Here is a 17,268-nt window from a genome sequence, read left to right on the forward strand (position 1 = left end):
CAATGGGTTGTGTGTGTAAGTAGGACAGGGCAGCCCTCCACTCCAGCCAAGAGATGAGGATCCTGAACAGGACTCCACCTTGAAACTGTTAAGAAATTCTGAGTTAAAGGTGGTGATGGGGTCCTCTTCAGGATCCTAACTCAGAATTTTCTAAAAGGTTGAATTTTTTTTTATTCTAGGACAACAAACAAAGCGAGATTTTACCAGGAGCAAGATATAATTTCCCATCTTAAGCTGGCAGTATACTTCAGATAGCGCTTGGTGAAATGCTCGTTTTGCCAAAAGCTATACTTACCAACCCAGATATACCTCGTCTGGGTGTGCATGTGCTCTGAACACTGAAAGACAAGTAAACTGCTGACAGACAGCCCTGGCGGAGTATTATTTTTCCTGAGAACAAAAGGGTCAGGCATGTTGAAATCCAACAGTCTGATCTTTCTTTCCCCCACCATCTGAAGACATGAGAAAGTCAGGGGACCATCCATACACATTAGATGGAAGGAAGCTCTAACCAAAATTGGCACATTCGACTCAGATCAATCTAATGTGTACGGTTTATATCTAATCAGTTGGTGTCTGACAACCCGCACCACCACTGGAACTAGCCCTTTCAATGGATGAGGAAGTGCAGAGAACGGCTGATCGGTGGATCAATATCAGGAGCCCAGAAAACACCTTTAAGTGATTCAGGTCCAGGGTATTTAGACCTTCAGGACTGGACACAATTCAGCTATTTTTAGCATGCATTAGTAACTGTTACAACCATTTTATTTGTTAGGATAGCAATATGATGGTTGCTGCTTTTTGGTGACCAAAGCAGATTCCTTTTTTATCAATTATGTATTCAGAATTTTCACAGACCTCATCATAAATTAGGCGCATCCTCCTCCAGTCCGTGTACTTAGATTGATGTCCCTGACGAATAGATTTCAATTGTCATTTACACCAGTCCTGTCCTCCGCCACTCCCTAGTATCAAGGGTGACATAAAATGTAGGCGCACAGGCGTTTAAAAAGTCACAAAACGAGGACAAGCAACTTTTTAATGCCAAAAACTGGTTTAAGGGTCCATGATAAATGACCCCCAATGAGTCAGGACAAGCATTATGACAACTAGAGGGGGGCAACCTTTTTAATTTGTGTGACAACGATTCCCTGGTCCTCCTCCAGTTTACCAGGTTCCAGCATTGACTTGTCACGTGACTGCCGCAGCCATTCACTAGTCGCTAGCGGTTCGCCTACAGTCATTTTGCGGGGAACTTTGCTCATTCGCCGAACAGGCGAACATATGGCGATGTCCGCCTGCGCAATATTCTTTGCATTGTGCAGAATTCGACCCAAGACACATCCATCAGGTGGGACAGGACAGCCAATTGAGACGTTTCAGTAAATGGACACAACCCCCTACCCTATAAACCAACCAGATCTGGCCGCCATTTTACATTCAGTGTTTTGCCAGTGTAGGGAGAGGTTGCTGTGTGGAGCAGGGACAGACTGTTAGGGACACCAAACGCTAGCTAATAGGGCCACAGAAGTCCTTTTAAGGACTGGTATAGGTGTGCTATCGATAGGTGCGATACACAGAGGGGTGTAAAATACTTATAATATACTTTCTAACATAGAAAGTATATTATAGTGCATTTGTATTGTGCAGCAGTTGAGTGCGGTTCTGCTGAGATACCGCAGCTATACAGAGGGAAAAATGACATTGGAACAACCAATTACAACTGGTGTGATTTACCAGTTGCCACAAAAAAAAAAACTGATTAAGGGGTTCTATGTTTCCACAAATACTGCTCTTCTATAAGGACTTTGTCAGAGGGTCATTTAGAAAATGACAGGCAGAGGTAGAGGCAGGCCGTTCCGCAGGGATTGTAGGGGTCGGGCAGGTGCACCAAGCCGGAGCCTAAGTGGGAAGTTGGAGAAGGTGCGTGCGATTACATCAAAGGACGCACCAGAGTTGGTTGAGTGGCTCACTCAGCCTTCTGCTTCTGCACCCTCCTCATCCTCTGTATCTGCACCCTCCTCACTCTCTGCTGTGTGCACCCCCAAAGACACCACAACCACCACCATAGCCCCTCCACACGAGTCAGAGGAATTATTTTCCCATCAATTCCAAGACCTTACCGATGTGCAGCCATTCTTGGCATCGGATGAGGAGGTAGCAACGTCCGCCACCCAGCGGTCTGACGACAGTACCCAGATCAGCCCAAGGATGAAGGTCCCCGCTGTTGCTGGCTACTCCGAGATATCCAATGTCAGTGGCGGTGAAGGGGACGATGATGACGTGTCGATGGACGTCACGTGGGTGCCCACAAGAGAGGAAGAGGAGGGGAGTTCAGAGGGAAAGATGGAGCAGCAGATAGGGAGGAGAAGCAGGCAGAGCTCACAGTGCACAAGAGGCAAAAAGCAGACTGCAAATGTATCTGGAGCGAGCCATCCACCATGCACGGTCACATTTTGCGCTTCCAGGACGCCGGCACATGGCTCCGCAGTGTGGGATTTTTTTTTAACTTGCCAGCTGCTGATATTAGTGTTGTCATCTGCAGCCTGTGCTATCAATGCATAAGTCGCGGTAAGCCCAACACTCACCTAGGGATGACCGCCTTAAGAAGGCACCTGGTCTCCCATCACCGAGCCCAGTGGGAGCAACGCCGTCAAAACCCACAAAGCCACACTCCCGACGCTCCACGTCCTGCCTCTTTCTTCTCCTCCCGTTTGACCTCCACTCCATCTTTCACCGTGGCGTCGCTGCGTTCATCTGGCACAAGGCAGGCTTCCGTGGCCCAAATAAGCATAAAGAAATGATGACGCCGGATAATCTTCTTGCCCAATGGCTGATCGATGGCTTGTCGGAACTGCTAGCCCACCAACTACTGCCATATAAATTGGTGGAATCAGAGGCCTTTAGAAATTTGTGGCTATTGGCACACCGCAATGGAAGGTCCCCGGAAGGAAATATTACTTCCAGAAGGACATCCCAGCGCTATATAGCCACGTTCAGCGGCAAGTGAATGCATCTCTGGCACACAGTGTCGGTGCCAAGATACATCTGACCACAGACACGTGGTCTAGCAAACATGGGCAGGGAAGGTACATAACTTTTACTGCCCACTGGGTGAACCTTCTGACGGCCGTCAAGCATGTAACCCGTGGCACTCGTGTGGATTTGGTGTTACCGCCACGGGCTGCATGCAGGCCTGCCTCATCTTCTCCTCCTCCTACTCCATCCTCAGTCTCCTCCTCGGCTGACTCCTCCTTTTCCACTGGTACCGCCTCTTCCGCTGCACCCCCCCAAGCTCCCCAGAACCTATTCGACGTGCCAGGTGAGAAGTTGCCATGCTGTGCTGCGGCTGTTGTGCCTGGAAGCCAAGAGCCACACCGGTCCTGCACTGCTTTCAGCTCTGCGGTCACAGGCCGATCAGTGGCTAACCCCGCTCAATTTGACAGTTGGTAAATTGGTGTGCGACAACGGTGCCAATCTGCTGAGTGCGCTGAAACAGGGCAAAATGACACACGTGCCGTGCATGGCACACGTCCTGAACGTAGTCGTGCAGCGATTCTTTGCCCAACACCCCCGGGTCCATAGCTCGCCTAGCTGACATTCAGTGGCGACACATCTGATTTGTGACTGCCCGACGCGCTGGAACTCTACCTTGTATATGCTTGATAGGCTTCTCCAGCAGAAATGTGCTGTTAATGACTACCTGTACGAACTCTGTGGCAGGACAGGTTCTGGGAGCTTGTTTTTTTTTTCACCGCGCCAGTGGCTGCCCATGCGCGATGCGTGCAGACTTCTGCGGCCATTTGATGAGATCACCAAACTGGCAGGGCATCATCAGTGACATCATACGCCTTCTTTCTGGAGCGTGAATTGCGTTGTGTCATTGATCAAGCCGTCAAGGAGCTGGAAGATGAGAAAGTCGCAATTCTGAATGAATTCCCAGTGGGGGCTACTCCATCTGAGACAAGTCAGCAGGAGTCAGAGGAGGATGGTGCCTGGGCGGAGGAGTAGCAAGAAGAGCAGGCTTTAAACTTTTCTGTGATCCCTGGTGTTGTCCGTGGATGGGGGGAGGAGACCGAGGACAACATTCTCCTGGGCGATGAGCAGGAGCCAGGCCGCTCCACCGCTTCCAATTTAGTGCAAATGGGGGCCTTTATACCTGTTTGAAGAGGGACCCCAGTATAAAAAGCATAAAGGGAAAGGACCAGTACTGGGTGGCAATGTACTTAGACCCCGGGTACAAGCACAAAATGACGGACACTTTACCAGCATCACAGAGGGCTGTCAGAATGCAACATTTCCAAGCCTTGCTGCGAGAGATGCTGCATTCTGCTGTTGCGGGCGCTGGCAGAGGAATTTCCACCCACAGAGAAACAGTTGCGGGTACCAATCCTACGGCACATGGAAGAAGAGGGCGGTTTGAAGATGTGTTGGTCACTTCGGAAATTAGATCATTCTTGCAGCCAACCCATCGACAGCCACCCTCCAGATCCAGCCTCAGGGAACGCCTAGACTGACAGGTATCTGACTACATTGGGTTAACGGCCGATGTGGACGCTCTGAGAAGCGAGGGATCCCTGGACTACTGGGTGTGCAGGCTTGACCTGTGGCCAGAGCTGGCACAATTTGCCATGGAACTCTTGGCTTGCCCCTCGTCCAGTGTTCTGTCCGAAAAGACGTTCAGCGCAGCAGGGAGGATCGTGACTGATGAGCACACTCTCCTAGCTCACGACAGTGTGGACTACCTCACATTTCTAAAAAAGAATGAGGCATGGATCTCGGCAGAATTCAACACCTGTGACGACCACGTTTAATTGAATTTCCTAATGACAGCCCACAAATATCCGCCACCACCCAGAACAAATAATGGTTCCTGTTTTAGGTAAATACAGCGGCATAAAAGGCCTTTCTGTATGGTAAATGCCTAATGTTTGGGACCTCGGAGGAATTCAACACCTTTGACGACCACGTGTTATCGAATTTCAACTATTATCATTAGGGGTTTTTTCAAGAGGGGGGATTTTGTTAGCCATGTTTTTAATCCAATTTTATATTTTTTGTTCTTTTAAACATATGTATTTGACCTGTATTTGTACTGGCCTGCAGTAAAATTATTATCTAATGACCGTCTAAGAGACCTCAATCCACAATTACTTGTTCTTTTCTGTCCGGTGAATGCCTAATGTTTGGGGCCTGTACTACACTGGCCTACAGTAAAATTGATATAAATGGCCGTCTAATATATCTCCAGCCACATAATCACTTGATCATTTCTGTTCAGTGAATGCATAATTTTGAGGGCCTTTAATCTAACTGGCCAACAGCTGTTATACAGTGACCGCCTAATATACCTCCAGCCACATTATCAATTGTTCTTTTCTGTACTGTGAATGAATAATTTTTGGGGCCTGTACTCCACTGGCCTGCAGTAAAAATGATATCCATTGATCGTCTAATATACCTCCGGCCACATAATCACTTGATCATTTATGTACATTGAATGCATAAGTTTTGGGGCCTGTACTCCCGTCGCCTAAAATAACATTTTTCTAAGCTCCAGCAGTCCACATTTTTGACAGTTTCCCTTTAAGACGCATAAAAATGGCCCCTGATTAAAATACATATTTTTTGTGGGAATTTTTGTCACTGTCCATGTTGTGGGATGATTTGTGCACTTCTTGTAAGTATTTGGTGGCTGCAATAATGACCTGAAGGTTTTTCAGGTTCGCCTGCCATTAAAGTGAATGGGGCCCGCCGCGAGCCTGCGGTTCGCGAGCATTTGATCGATTTTGCAAATCGTCCTGGCCGATGTTCATCCATCCTTAGTGGTGTCGACATGTTGTCCAAACAAAATTTTTTAATTTTTTTTTGTTTCCGCCAGTCACCACATAATGCTCAGGAATGAAGAATTCCACACAATTCTGAACGGTGCACAGGAAGACCAGAAGAGCCAATGATGATAGCGAGTAAAAACTAGTAAAAACTATAAAAACACAGTTTATTGAAGCATATAAGAAAACGCACATCCCCTTTCTATTTTAACATGCTTCAATAAATAGTGTTTTAATATTTTTTTTTACTGGAGAGCTGGAGTTTTTTTTCCCTTGCCAAGGTGGGTCAACATGTTGTCACCACTACTCCGAGCGATCGGTCAACACGCCATATTATCACTGGAGCCATTAAAAAGAGACCGGCGAGGAACCAGGGGAAATATCAGCACAGGAGCAGCAAGGGAGCGTCAGGAGTAATGATAAGGTAATTACCTCTTGTTATTTTATAGCATTGGGTGTAATTTGTAAAAAATATTAATAAATAAATTCATAGTGTAGGAAATCCCTTTGAACTTGGATAATTTGGATACAAAGAATTCAAAAAATATGCAAATTATTTCTTGATAAAAAGGCTTTTCCCATATATTTTCTTTAGTTTTTTTTACATAGCTGGCACAATTACAGTTTAATGAATTCACCCGCTAACTAGTCAAAAGACTAAATCTACAAAAGTGAACTTATGAAAGCAAATGTTTGATAAACCTACATTAAAGATTTCCTAATCTCAGGGAAACATTTTATTCATTTCGCATGCAACCCTCATTTTAAAATGATTAGATCAATTTTCTCCGTGCTCGGGCCCCATTAGAATTGCAAATTTTTCCCAGCCTTCCTAGACATTTGCAACTTATGGTGTAACAGCAAACAAGATCTAATAATTAGTGTCTATTTCTGAAAGAAGTGCATATTTAAAGACTACAGGCAATTAACAACCAGGTTGTCCTGTAATCACTACCAGTATTAATTTGAGTGTAGTGCTGAATTTCATGCAAATGACTCTCTTAAACACCAACTGCTTTCGCTCTCAGCGGCAGAGGCGGCGAGATCCCGCTAATGGAAGAGTTAATATATGTAGCTATTTTCCTGAAATGTATTTATTAGCATTGAGGCGGTACCTACTTTATTCAACAACTCTGTCTTATTCATTGCGTTTTAATATGGAAATTATTTTCTCGCCGTAAAAATTAGTTCATTCTAAACACCCAGATAAAGGAGCGCAGTGTAAATCACGCCTAATCTAAAATATTAAATGCAATTAACATTACTTATGGAGTACAGTAGGTAAAATGCAAGGCGATGCTGGGAAAAAAAAAAGCGGAGGCAGGCAAACTGTAGGGCGACTACAGCTCCCAGGAAGCTGTGTGTCAGTGCAGGATGACACAGGGATGTGAAGATTTATGCAAAGTGGAAAGCCAAAGGTCTACTTCTCCAGTGATGGTGCGCTGTTAAAGTGAAGGGCAATTGATGCAGTATCAGAAACTTTGAGAAGTTCAGAAGTTTAGTAGGCTGAATGACCTTTTAAAATGAGTATGGACAGACAGGGTAACCCCCCCACTAGTCATTTCATGTCCACCTTCTTCATTATTGTCCACATGGTAAACAGTTCTACTTCGAGTTTTTCACATTTTTGCTTAGTTTTTTTATTTCGTTCTTTATTTCTAGTACAACTTCTCCATGAACTTATGTAACCCCCCCCCCCCCCCAACCTGGGGCTCTCCAGCATCCCAATTAAAATGTGTACTTTTTTGAAACCTGAAATTAAAATCAGTTTTGAGCGCACATCCCAAATCTAAGCTTACGCGTTTCAAAACCTTGGCACATTTGTAGTCTTTGCTAGCTTTATGTCTTTCTAGTATATGTTATCAAAAGTAAAAAAAATATTGTCTTAAGGCACTTTTTAAAATCTCACGCCGCACCAGCTGTACCTGTTGAAAAAAAAAAAAAAAAATCATATTCACCTGCTCCCTGTACCAGCTCCCTGGCTCTCTCTCTGGACGAAGTCATGTGCACCGCTGCAGCCAATGAGTGGCCTGAGTGATGACGTGTCTCCAAGCGTCACATGACCCCGCAATGATCTACCGCTTGGAGGACATATCACCTCTGAGGCCAGTTATCGGCTGCAGCAGTGCACTTGACCCCGCCCATCTGGATGTTTACAGGACAGGGAACGGCAGACTGCAGAACGGAGCCGGAAAAGAGCAGCGGGGAGCAGGTGAGTATGTTTTAAGTGCAAAGAACTAGAACACCCCTTTAATTTAGTTCCCATACTATGGCTACAACAACCTCTAGAACAGCCACAGTTCAACTAAACCAAACCCAGAGGAGATAGGTTCCTATGATGATCCAAATTCTGGAGAGGAGGTGGGGGAGTGCAATATGAACTTAAATGAACTTAAAATAAAAAAATAATAGTTTCACCTAGAAAAAAAAAGGTATTCTTCCCAATCCTGTTAGAACATGGGTACCTGGGTCCAAAGTTCTGGATATCTTAGGGGGGTCAGGAGCTTGTGATTTTGACACCTATCACTCACCCATATTGTAACAGTTTAGGGCAGAGGAGGAAGAGCATGATACAATGTAACATTTATCACTCTGCATCCATGGGACGGTATTATTTATAAACAACTCACCAATATGTAGCAACAAATATACATTAGAGGCAAATAAAAGCCCTTTTTTCTATAATGGGGGGGGCAGGACACGGGTAACACAATGCAGGAGCTGAGAGGATGCAAAACTGAATTTTCAGCTGTACACGGAGTGTCTCTTTAACTTAATTGTGCCTGATCCTATCTTCTTCACAGCAAATCATGACAGATTAAGTCACTTATACAGCAGGATTTTCATCGGCATTCTAAGACGTGACAACAAAACCGAGCACGCTTGAAGGGTTCTTTGAAGATCCGCACAAGGACCTGATTTCAACCACATATGAAAACATAATTGCTAAGAATACATCCAGGAATAAGAAATAATTGAAGTGCTTCATTTTTTTTCTCTTATCCAGATTTAAGCACCTTGTAAAACTCGACAAAAGTCTTTTCACTGATGAACCAACATGCCAGATTAGCCAATTAGAACACCTAATTAAAAGAACTTAATCATCTCGCAATAGTAAAACCACTTATCGCAGCATTAGCCTGAGTAAATCCCAGTATGACTTTCCCTGCGCAACTTCTGTCATTTGATTAAAACAAACTACTTCATTATAGCCCCTATTCTTGATATTATAATCCAAGTGGCACTTCCTGTGATGAAATAAGTGTATTTCCCTTCCTCGCAATTATTTAGATCAATACAATTAACAATAAAGGAGAATACAATGCTGCATCAAAGAGCTCGGCCAATCAATAATGGGCAATTATAGAAACGTGCTCAGCCAGTTAATGCCGCCGAGTATCAAAGCCCGCGCCGCAGATTTCTCTTTAATTAAAGGAACGTCGCACAGGGCGGAATAGCTGTGCTCTAAGAATACAGCCGCCTGCTTTTGTCACTATGTAATATTAAAACCATCAATACTTTTAAGGAGTTATAGTAGTGATGGTTTTAATATTTCTATCTAAAGTGAATGCCCTTCATTCAGCACCATTTTTTCTTATTTTTAAAGCTAGCTTCACTTGTACATAAGAGATTCTGTTAGGAGCCTCCATCGCAGATACCCTAAAAAAAAAGCAGGGCCAAATTATGCAGAATGCTGGGCTCCCTAGCGGAAACCTAACAAACCGCCATTACAATCAATGAGGTCCGCCGTTGATTTTCAGATAGGTGCCGGATCCAGCACAACAGAATAATGGAGATAAGTACACAGCGTGAATCTAGCCTAGATAAGTTTATACAAAAGAGCTCAAAATTTCCTGTGAAGAAAAAAATAAATAAAAAAATAAGTTAAATTAACAAAATAGGGGGAGATTAAATAGAGTCTGACTGCAGGAAGTTCACGGATAAACCAGACACAATGCCTTGCAGGGATAGCTCAGCCGAATGTAATGATACCTTTCACTTAGCGATACGTTACTTTAATTCTGGAGAAAAAGTACTTTTAATCCATATGCAAATGAGCGGTTAAGTGCATCAGGGGCGGTTCCAAGCCACTCTGTGCACCCTTGCTTCTCCTGCTCCTTCCTCTTCTTGATTGACAGGTTACTTTTTTTTTTTTTTTAGGAACCTGGCCCTGTCAATCAAAAAAGAGGAAGGGTCTGGCAGAGGAAGTAGGGGCAGCGGTGAACAGAGAGGTTTGAGCCTTAAAGAGGACCTGTCGCCTCTCCTGACATGCCTGTTTTAATAGCTTCACCCATGTAATAACAATTCTGGAGCATCTATTCTTATGACTCTGTGTTGTGCCATTCCTTTATTATTTCTACTAGAAGTTATGAATGAATTGCTAGCAGTCTGCAGTAAAGGTACAGAGGGGCGGTAACCAGTTGGGGGTGTGTCCCTGCATCGTCTGACTCTATATCAAGTCAGTGTTGCCATTCTCAGACGGTGCCGATACACATCCCCAACTGGTTACCGCCCCTCTGTACCCTTACTGCAGACTGCTAGCCATTCATTCATAACTTCTAGCAGGAATAATAAAGGAATGTCACAACACAGAGTCATAAGAATAAATACTCCAGAGTTGTTATAACAGGGGGAATGCATGACGCTATTAAAATAGGCATGTCAGGAGTGGTGACAGGTCCTCTTTTAAGTCATATGCAAATTAGTAGTTTTCTCCAGAATGAGGCAATGGATCATTAAGTGAACGTATCATTACATTCAGCTAGCCCTACAAGGCATTGCGCCTGGATTAACAGCGAGTTTCATGGCGCAAAATCTAGGTGTACTCACATTAGCTAATATGGACCAATGTATAAACAGTATACCAGAATCTCCAGAGCTCCCTCTAGAGGTGGCTGCAGGTAAATATAATTCAAATGTAAATATTTATTTAAAGGGAACCTGACAGAGGAGAGGCCTTCATACCTCGGAAGCTCGTTAAAATCCAACAGACCAATCCTCCTTTTGCCCCAAAATCTGCCATCAGGGGAAGCTGCAACACACCCATACACTTTAGATGGCCAGCTGTTCCTCTCAGCATTAATCTAATGTATGTGGGCACCGTAACAACTATATATAAATAACAGAGGGTCACAATAGGTAAAGATCTCAGCTTTCCTCCTCCCTTTCCCTACACAATGACATCTGCACAGGTCACAGATAGTGAGTAGCAAAGTGAGCTTCGGATGCTACATCCGAAGTCGCTTCGTTCCGTCTCCGTACAGTATTCCAATGTATGGGCTCCGGTGAGCCAAAGTAAGTTATTTGCGAAGTTGTGAGAAACTTCGTTAAACAACTTTGGTAGTTGATATTTAAAGTGGAAAACCACTTTACAACTTGGAACCGAACTCTGCATGCCCACAACAGTGTCTCCCATAAATGCCAGCTCCAGACTACACACTTCTATGGTCCATAAGGCAGCTGTAAAACCAACTCAGGCAAGATGGCCAACCCCTATACAACAGATAAAAAAACGCCATTGAATTACCAATAGATTATAAAGAAGTTATCTGGTTTTAATTAATAAAAACTAAAAATCTCAGCAATACGTTCCCTTTAAGTCTTCAATTTTAACTTTAGAAATTACCTTTTTCTTTTGATCAGTTAAATGAGAGAGACCAAATACTGTTGCCACAGCACCACCTCCGAGGACGAGCGACCCTTGAATTACTTTCCGGAAAGCCATTTCCTTTCACTAAAAAAAATACATACAAAAAAAAAAGAAAAAAAAAATTAAATATAAATAACACAAGTTCATATAGATATTTCATAACATAAAACTAGCTATCAGGGCACATGGATTTCATACATTTTGTGCAGCGCCGCAGAAGATGATGCTGCTATATATAGAGATAAATACTAATGCAGTACGGAGTAAAAGGAACAGACCCTTATTTATTTCCACTTTTTGCAACCATTTCTTGCATTGCTCCAGTATCTGCAGGGTAAATAGCAAAAAAAAAACACAATAATGGAAATACATACTTTTTTTTGCACCCCACCCCCCTTGAAAAATGGATAAAAGCTAATCAATAACTTTGTATGCCAAAATGGTGAAAATTAAAAATATACGGTAACTTGTCCCACAAATAAAAACAAATCTATCATAATGTTACATCAATAGGAAAATGTATAAAAGTTATAGCTCATGGAATGCGAGGATATATAAAAAAAAAAATATTATTATTAACCGGGCATGTCCGGGTTTAACCCCTCTGCCCCCTCTCGGTATGAGCATCGGAACATTTTATGCTCCGATGCTCTCCCGAGCCTTTTTCTCTATTGTGCAGGGCAAGGTTTTTTTTGTTAACTTTGGTACACTGCTAGGCAGAGGCTTCTGATGGTCACGTCGCCGGCTCTGATAGGCAAGCCTTAGGCCTCTTTCACACGGGCGTAATATTTTTGGCCTGGATAATAGGCGGATGCTTTGTGGGAAAATGCGAGATTTTTCCGCGCGAGTGCAAAACATTGTAAAGCGTTTTGCACGCGCGTGAGAAAAATCGGCATGTTTGGTACCCGAACTTCTTCACAGAAGTTCGGGCTTGGGATCGGGGTTGTGTAGATTGTATTATTTTCCCTTATAACATGGTTATAAGGGAAAATAATAGCATTCTGAGTACAGAATGCTTAGTACAATAGCGCTGGAGGGGTTTAAAAAAAATTACAAATAATTTAACTCGCCTTAATCCACTTGCTCGCGCAGCCCAGCCTCTCTTCTGTCTTCTTCTTTGCTGATTGCAGGAAAAGGACCTGTGGTGACGTCACTCCGGTCATCACATGGTCCATCACACGATCTTTTACCATGGCGATGGATCATGTGATGGACCATGTGATGACCGGAGTGACGTCACCACAGGTCCTTTTCCTGCAATCAGCAAAGAAGAAGACAGAAGAGATGGCGGCTGCACGAGCAAGTGGATTAAGGCGAGTTAAATTAAAAAAATGTAACCTCTCCAGCACTATTGTACTATGCATTCTGTATTCAGAATGCTATTATTTTCCCTTATAACCATATTATAAGGGAAAATAATAAAATGATCGGGTCCCCATCCCGATCGTCTCCTAGCAACCGTGCGTGAAAAATCGCACCGCATCCACACTTGCTTGCGATTTTCACGCAGCCCTATTCACTTCTATGGGGCCTGCGTCGCACAATATAGACCATGCTGCGATTTTCACGGAACGCAGAAGTGATGCATGAAAACCAATGCTCATGTGCACGGGCCCATAGAAATGAATGGGTTCGGATTCAGTGCGGGTGCAATGCGTTCACCTCACGCATTGCACCCGCGCGGAATACTCGCCCGTGTGAAAGGAGCCTTAGTGCTGTCCTAGCCATTTTACAGGCTAGGACAGCGCTAAAGCCTGCCCATTAGTGCCGGTGACGTCACCGGGCTGACTGCTAGGCGGAGGCTTCGGCCTAGCTTTCCCCATGGAGAGCCCTGTTTGTCACCAGATCTCTAGAAAAAGCCCTGCGTGATTCAGAGCAGGGCAAAAGAGAGCATCGGAGCATGAAATGCTTTGATGTTCATATCAGGGGAGCTGCCTGGGTAAAAATGGGGGTATTGCCCTGCTCTGAACCCGGCCAACCCCTTTAAAAGGGGTTGTAGGACGAAAATTTTTCTACAGTCGTGGCCAAAAGTTTTGAGAATTACATAAATATTGGAAAAGTTGCTGCTTAAGTTTTTATAATAGCAATTTGCATATACTCCAGAATGTTATGAAGAGTGATCAGATGAATTGCATAGTCCTTCTTTGCCATGAAAATTAACTTAATCCCCAAAAAACCTTTCCACTGCATTTCATTGCTGTCATTAAAGGACCTGCTGAGATCATTTCAGTAATCGTCTTGTTAACTCAGATGAGAATGTTGACGAGCACAAGGCTGGAGATCATTATGTCAGGCTGATTGGGTTAAAATGGCAGACTTGACCTGTTAAAAGGAGGGTGATGCTTGAAATCATTGTTCTTCCATTGTTAACCATGGTAACCTGCAAAGAAACGCGTGCAGCCATCATTGTGTTGCATAAAAATGACTTCACAGGCAAGGATATTGTGGCTACTAAGATTGCACCTCAATCAACAATTTATAGGATCATCAAGAACTTCAAGGAAAGAGGTTTAATTCTTGTTAAGAAGGCTTCAGGGCGTCCAAGAAAGTCCAGCAAGCTCCAGGATAGTCTCCTAAAGAGGATTCAGCTGCGGGATCGGAGTGCCACCAGTGCAGAGCTTGCTCAGGAATGGCAGCAGGCAGGTGTGAGCGCATCTGCACGCACAGTGAGCCAAAGACTTTTGGAAGATGACCTGGTGTCAAGAAGGGCAGCAAAGAAGCCACTTCTCTCCCAAAAAAAACATCAGGGACAGATTGATCTTCTGCAGAAAATATGGTGAATGGACTGCTGAGGACTGGGGCAAAGTCATATTCTCAGATGAAGCCTCTTTCCGATTGTTTGGGGCATCAGGAAAAAGGCTTGTCCGGAGAAGAAAAGGTGAGCGCTACCATCAGTCCTGTGTCATGCCAACAGTAAAGCATCCTGAGACCATTCATGTGTGGGGTTGCTTCTCATCCAAGGGAGTGGGCTCACTCACAATTTTGCCCCAAAACACAGCCATGAATAAAGAATGGTACCAAAACACCCTCCAACAGCAACTTCTTCCAACAATCCAACAACAGTTTGGTGAAGAACAATGTATTTTCCAGCACGATGGAGCACCGTGCCATAAGGCAAAAGTGATAACTAAGTGGCTCGGGGACCAAAAACGTTGACATTTTGGGTCCATGGCCTGGAAACTCCCCAGATCTTAATCCCATTGAGAACTTGTGATCAATCCTCAAGAGGCGGGTGGACAAACAAAAACCCACTAATTCTGACGAACTCCAAGAAGTGATTATGAAAGAATGGGTTGCTATCAGTCAGGAATTGGCCCAGAAGTTGATTGAGAGCATGCCCAGTCGAATTGCAGAGGTCCTGAAAAAGAAGGGCCAACACTGCAAATACTGACTCTTTGCATAAATGTCATGTAATTGTCGATAAAAGCCTTTGAAACGTATGAAGTGCGTGTAATTATATTTCACTACATCACAGAAACAACTGAAACAAAGATCTAAAGGCAGTTTAGCAGCAAACTTTGTGAAAACTAATATTTGTGTCATTCTCAAAACTTTTGGCCATGACTGTACATTTTTCAAACCAGCACCTGGATCTGAACACTTTTGCAATTGCATGTAATTAAGGCTACTTTCACACAGGCGTTTTGGTTTCTGGTTGTGAGATCCGTTCAGGGCTCTCACAAGCGGTCCAAAACAGATCAGTTTTGCCCTTAATGCATTCTGAATGGATAAGGATACGCTCAGAATGCATTAGTTTGGCTCCGTTCCATCTCCATTCCGCTTTGGAGGCGGTCACCAAAAACTGAGCCAAACGGATCCGTCCTAAAACACAATGCAAGTCAATGGGGACGGATCCGTTTTCACTGACAGAATAATATGGCACAATAGAAAACGGATTCATCCCCCGTTGACTTTCAATGGTGTTCAAGACGGATCAGTTTTGGCTATGTTAAAGATGATACAAACGGATGCATGCGGTTGTATTATCTAAACGGATGCGTTTATGCAGATCCATGACGGAGCCGCACCAAACGCGAGTGTGAAAGTAGCTTAAAAGTTTATTATAGCTACTGATTTATTCAATAAAATCTATCTGTATAGCGCCACCTGCTGTTTATTCTTTTCCTCATCTCTCTGTGGTTGCACATGCTCTGCTCCACCAGCCCCATCTACTGTTAGAAGCTGTGAAAGTTACAGAACACACCCCTTGAGCAAGGACACGCCCCCTGAGCTGCCACCTGGAAATAAATGTAGCAGAGCAATTGGAGCAATGAATGTAGAGATCTCCGGATCCATGTGAGGTCCAGGGCTGGTTCTACCTTTGTTAGGCTACTTTCACACTTGCGGTAGTGTGATTGTGATCCGGGGGGCAGTTCCGTCGTCGGAACTGCCCGCCAGATCTGCCGATTTGGATGTGACAAAGCATTTGTGAGAAGGATGCGGATCTGTCTCACAAATGCATTGCAAGAACGGATCCGTCTCTCCGCTTGTCATGCGGACAGACGGATCCGTCTTGTATTTTTTTTTCACATTTTTACCGGTCTGCGCATGCGCAGGGCGGAAGGACGGATCCGGCATTGAGAATGCCGGATCCGGCACTAATACATTCCTATGGGGAAAAATGCAACATTCAGGCAAGTCTTCAGTTTTTTTTCGCCGGAGATAAAACCGTAGCATGCTAAGGCCTCTTTCACACTTGCGTTGTCCGGATCCGGCGTGTACTCCACTTGCCGGAGGTACACGCCGGATCCGGAAAAACGCAAGTGTACTGAAAGCATTTGAAGACGGATTCGTCTTCAAAATGCTTTCAGTGTTACTATGGCAGCCAGGACGCTATTAAAGTCCTGGTTGCCATAGTAGGAGCGGGGAGCGGGGGAGCGGCATACTTACAGTCCGCGCGGCTCCCGGGGCGCTCCAGAATGACGTCAGAGCGCCCCATGCGCATGGATGACGTGCCATGCGAACACGTCATCCATGCGCCTGGGGCGCCCTGACGTCACTCTGGAGCGCCCCGGGAGCCTCACGGACGGTAAGTATGCTGCTCCCCCGCTCCCCACTACACTTTACCATGGCTGCCAGGACTTTAGCGTCCCGGCAGCCATGGTAACCATTCATAAAAAGCTAATCGTCGTATCCGGCAATGCGCCGAAACGACGTTTAGCTTAAGGCCGGATCCGGATCAATGCCTTTCAATGGGCATTAATTCCGGATCCGGCCTTGCGGCAAGTGTTCAGGATTTTTGGCCGGAGCAAAAAGTACAGCATGCTGCGGTATTTTCTCCGGCCAAAAAACGTTCCGGTCCTGAACTGAAGACATCCTGATGCATCCTGAACGGATTTCACTTCATTCAGAATGCATGGGGATAAAACTGATCAGGATTCTTCCAGCATAGAGCCCCGACGACGGAACTCTATGCCGGAAGAAAAGAACGCAGGTGTGAAAGAGCCCTAAGGTTTTTTCTTTTGCCTGATCAGTCAAAACGACTGAACTGAAGACATCCTGATGCATCCTGAACGGATTACTCTCCATTCAGAATGCACAGGGATAAAACTGATCAGTTATTTTCCGGTATAGAGCCCCTGTGATGGAACTCTGTGGCGGAAAAGAAAAACGCTAGTGTGAAAGTACCCTTAGGCCTCTTTCACACTTGCGTTGTCCGGATCCGGCGTGTACTCCACTTGCCGGAATTACACGCCGGATCCGGAAAAACGCAAGTGTACTGAAAGCATTTGAAGACGGATCCGTCTTTAAAATGCGTTCAGTGTTACTATGGCAGCCAGGACG

The 17,268-nt window shown here is 44.6% G+C and overlaps 1 protein-coding gene across 2 annotated transcripts in view; it reads right to left on the reverse strand.

The window, feature by feature from the left end:
• The window catches only part of GPD2 (glycerol-3-phosphate dehydrogenase 2), a 268,599-nt gene that overhangs the window by 225,887 nt on the left and 25,444 nt on the right, over positions 1-17,268 (reverse strand). For both annotated transcript variants that reach the window (XM_044304996.1, XM_044304997.1), the window contains exon 2: positions 11,461-11,568. In XM_044304996.1, the coding sequence (XP_044160931.1) occupies positions 11,461-11,559 (99 nt within the window). In that variant the 5' untranslated portion in view covers positions 11,560-11,568. The remainder of the gene's footprint in view (positions 1-11,460; positions 11,569-17,268) is intronic.

This window comes from Bufo gargarizans, chromosome 8 (genome assembly GCF_014858855.1).
Source record: "Bufo gargarizans isolate SCDJY-AF-19 chromosome 8, ASM1485885v1, whole genome shotgun sequence".
In the NCBI taxonomy this organism is placed as follows: Eukaryota; Metazoa; Chordata; class Amphibia; order Anura; family Bufonidae; genus Bufo; species Bufo gargarizans.